The sequence below is a fragment of the Condylura cristata genome, unplaced genomic scaffold (genome assembly GCF_000260355.1).
Source record: "Condylura cristata isolate star-nosed mole 26May11 unplaced genomic scaffold, ConCri1.0 scaffold00016, whole genome shotgun sequence".
Lineage (NCBI taxonomy): Eukaryota > Metazoa > Chordata > Mammalia > Eulipotyphla > Talpidae > Condylura > Condylura cristata.
Window position 1 is genome coordinate 33,790,562 of NW_004567117.1, and position 3,998 is coordinate 33,794,559.

Here is a 3,998-nt window from a genome sequence, read left to right on the forward strand (position 1 = left end):
AAAAAAAAAAGGTAGAGGATTTCAGCCTGAGAGTAAGTGACCGTGTTTCCCTGTGTTCTTGTCTAGGTTTCCAGATTAAGGCTTTCACATCACTGCACTTCCTGTCAGAACCTTCTGATGCCATCACCATGCGGGGAGGAAACGTGTTACTGAACTGCTCTGCCGAGTCTGACCGAGGAATCCCTGTCATCACGTGGAAAAAAGATGGCATCCACTTAGCCTTAGGAATGGATGAAAGGAAGCAGCAACTTCCAAATGGATCTCTGCTGATACAAAACATACTTCACTCCAGGCACCATAAGCCGGATGAGGGACTTTACCAATGTGAGGCGTCTTTGGGGGATGCTGGATCCATTATTAGTCGGACCGCAAAGGTTTCAGTGGCAGGTAAGTCCATTCCACTTTTTTTCTCTTCTCCATTTCCTCTTGCTCCTTTTTGAGGAAAAAAAAAATAATAATCTTTGCAGAAAGAATATACGTTTTTAAGAAAAATGCAAATATACATTTGTTCCTTCATGACCTTAATGGACTTTTCTCCTTAAATGAGCATGGGAAGTAATAGAAGGATCTTACCAATTAAATAGGAGGTTTTTAAAACAAAATCTACATTAAGTTGACCCATTGCTTATGTCTAATGAAAGACTACTCAATAAAATGATTGAAAAATAATTGAAAAATTAATTCCATCTTTTAGCTTCATAATGATGAAATAGTGTAGATTTTTTTAACTTCAGAACAGAAAATTATATTTTAATTATAATGAATTTAGTTACAACATCCAAATCTCCAAAAATCTTAATGTTTGATAGTATGCTGGTTTAATAACTGAACAATTTACTGTTACCTGGATATTTTAAAGTGCTGTAGACCCTTAAAAACAGTGGTTTTGAATAATTTTGGTATCTGTCAAGATTGCTATTCTGCTCTACTTATTGTGGGGAAAGGGAAATTTCATGACTGTTTCTTTTCGCTCTGACGAAGTCGAGCCTGAGGAAGAAGAATCAGTTTCTTCTCTATAATGATTGGTTAAAGATTGAACTCTTTGGGATGTGTGTGCGCATGTATATGATTTAGGACAAAAAACAAGGCAAATGGATCCAACCTAAAATAAATTTACACCTTCAAATATAGGTTGAAGAGTTGTTTTCAAACTTAATCTTCAGGTCTGAGATAAAACCAAGAGGCTATATTTCATTATTTCAAATATGTTTCCAAAGTCTCATTTAGTCTATATCCTAGAAGAGTGAGGACTTGTTTTCTAGGAGAGCGAAGAGGGGCGATCTTTCACCTCTTAATGTAGCTCAAGAAAGTAGAAAAAAGGGGTGGTTTTATCAGGTGGTGGTCTAAAAAGTAGATTTCACAGATGTGAAATTAGACCAATGCCATGCTACTCTCGGGCATCTTTTTCCTCAAAGATTCTCTTAACCATTTCAACAGAATGTATTGTGCTCAATGGCGTCTTTGTGATCTGTGCTGTCACCTGGAGCCACAGTGGCCACCCATCCTGGTATAACCTAGGCTCACCTCGTTGTAGCGTGTGAAAGTCCTCGTTCTGTGAAGGTGCTCCCTCCCATGTCCCCAGACAGTTAGTGTCCCCACCTACTCATTGGTTACCCACCTCTTCCCCCCCCAGCTCCCTCATTGTCAGGCTGAAGCACAGATGCAGAAAGTTCCCTTTGCTTAGGTGACACATGAGGTAGCGTCCTGATCCTGAAACAAGGTTAGCAGCCGCAGGGACCTTTGAGTGATGGGTGTCTGGAATTTGATTGATGAACATAAGTGTAGCATTACGGAAAGTCTGTATGTCAGTTTTGATTGATTAAAAGGAACAAAGGGAATGAGTTAAGGCAAAACTGCTTTCCTGTAATGCTCCATATGGAGTAGAAAGGTACGTTTTGATTTTCTTTTCCTCATTAGCAAAATTCTGGACTCTCTGGTCCCACCCACCCACCACTTGCAGTACCGATTTGAATGAATGGGGCTAACTTTTGATGTCCTGTTGCAAAAGACTGATGTGTGTGTGCTGTTAATGAAAATGGCCTGGTATGTTGTGACTTCAGTTTTCCTGTCTTCTAGATTCACTTTTGCCTGCTCTGTTTCAGTGGTGAAATGAAGAACGATTCCTTCCCTGTGAGATATTAAAATAAAGTGGCTTCGACTTTCATATTCTGTACAAGGATAGACTGGCAGATTCAGTCACTGAGTTACAATCTAATATTAGATTGTATCATTTCAAGGCAATAAGGCTGTTCACAGCATTTTAAACACTTACCATGCTGTTTGGCAACACAGCATACATCAATGTTATGTCCGCTGAGGTTAAGATTGCCAACCACTGGAATACACGAGGGGCTTATATCTTCCTTGTAATAAAGACCACGGGCCTGATTTAATCTCATTTTTAAAGCATTAGCAGTCAATAAACCAGTCACCACTAAAAGGTAACAGTCAGCTTTTCTTGGGCAAGAAAAATACTGTTTTAGGGATGCAGGTGGCATGCAGAGCCCATTGAAAATAATACCCCTCTTCCATTTTGGATTTCTCAAAGTGTCTTTGATAGAAAGAAATGTGGCTAGTGAAATCTGTCTTTAACCAGTAAATCCCTTCTATGTAATGGTCTTGCCAGGCCAAAACCTGAACAACAGGCACTGTTTATCCTGTTTTTCAGGGACTTCTCAAGTGCTTTTGAGAACCTTCAAGCACACTTAGGTGGAGAAAAAGAGAAAGTAGGAAAGACAAAGAACTACCCTCCCATCCAACAACTTGTTAAACGTCTCAGTGTAACAGGTGCTGTTGGGCTTCCTGATAGTTGTGAGTTTGGTGGATGAGGATTGCCTGGGCTCTAAGTGTCATTTCAAAGCAACTTGACCAGTACAGGTTGAAAGATGAGAATTTTGTTTGTATCTGATTGGCTCTAATCTAAACTGGTACAGTCTTTCTCTGTATATACCTTTATCTCATCTCTCTTGGCTTAAAGACAGAAATAAAGTCAAGCTTAGACTTCTATGGTGAAGTCTACAGGGCAGGGAAAGGGGCACCCCTGAACCCCCAAGTCTGCCTGCTCTAAATTGGTTCTGCCATCCACTGTATCAGGACAAAACATATAAGACCTTTCTTGGAAAGGAACTTTAGTCAATCAGTGTACCATACAGCAAACATAAACAAGCAAATCATGAGGTATGTGTAGTAGGTGTTCACAGACATGCTTTACTAATGAAGATATGACAACTTATGCCACCCACAGAAAATAGTAAGTCATTGTTCCCTTTCTCTTCTACTTACTTTTCTCCTTCTATTGAACTTGATGGTATTAGTTAAATTTACTGACTCGTGTGTGTGCCTTTGTAAACATACCCTGAGAGACTGAATATTTGTTTAATATTTCAGTAGTCTACAAATTAACTCTTGAGGGCTTAAGAATTAGAAGATGGGATACACTGAAATAGTCATATGCTCCTTAAAAAGAAAGACATGTGCCAGTTCTTTGTTTCTTCATAATGCACAGCATCAAGGTGAACTTGCATTTCACCAAACGCATCTTCCATGCTTCAGATATCACCAGCTCTTTGAACTTCTGGTTTCTCTTTTATAGAAGAAATATAAGCAAACCTACTTCCTAAGGCTGTGATGACTCTTAAATTGCAGCTAGTCCTGTCAAACCTCATGAGACAGAGAGAAATTTCCCTACTACCATGTTGGTGGAGTAGTCACATTGTTATCAGACTGATTGGAGGGAGAAATGTCAAATTTAATATCAACTGTACAGAGACTCTACATATAGATGGAAAGCCAGTGGGGCACAATGAGGGTGTCTATCCTGAGCTATGGCATGGAGCGGGGACCTGGGACTTCGAAGAGAGAGAAGAGAAGAACTCATCTGATGAGGAGAGAGGGATTTAAGATTTGAGATGAGATTTAGGATTTGGTGTTCTGTAATTATATGTCTGTCCTGTTATCTAGGCAGGTTTTTCCCCTTAGAAAGATCACTTCTGGTAAAA

General features: G+C 39.5%; 1 protein-coding gene across 1 annotated transcript in view; it reads left to right on the plus strand.

Moving 5' to 3' along the window:
- The window catches only part of DCC (DCC netrin 1 receptor), a 977,719-nt gene that overhangs the window by 361,353 nt on the left and 612,368 nt on the right, over positions 1 to 3,998 (plus strand). The window contains exon 2 of the mRNA XM_004683911.1: positions 67 to 387. Coding sequence (XP_004683968.1) covers positions 67 to 387 — 321 coding nt within the window. The remainder of the gene's footprint in view (positions 1 to 66; positions 388 to 3,998) is intronic.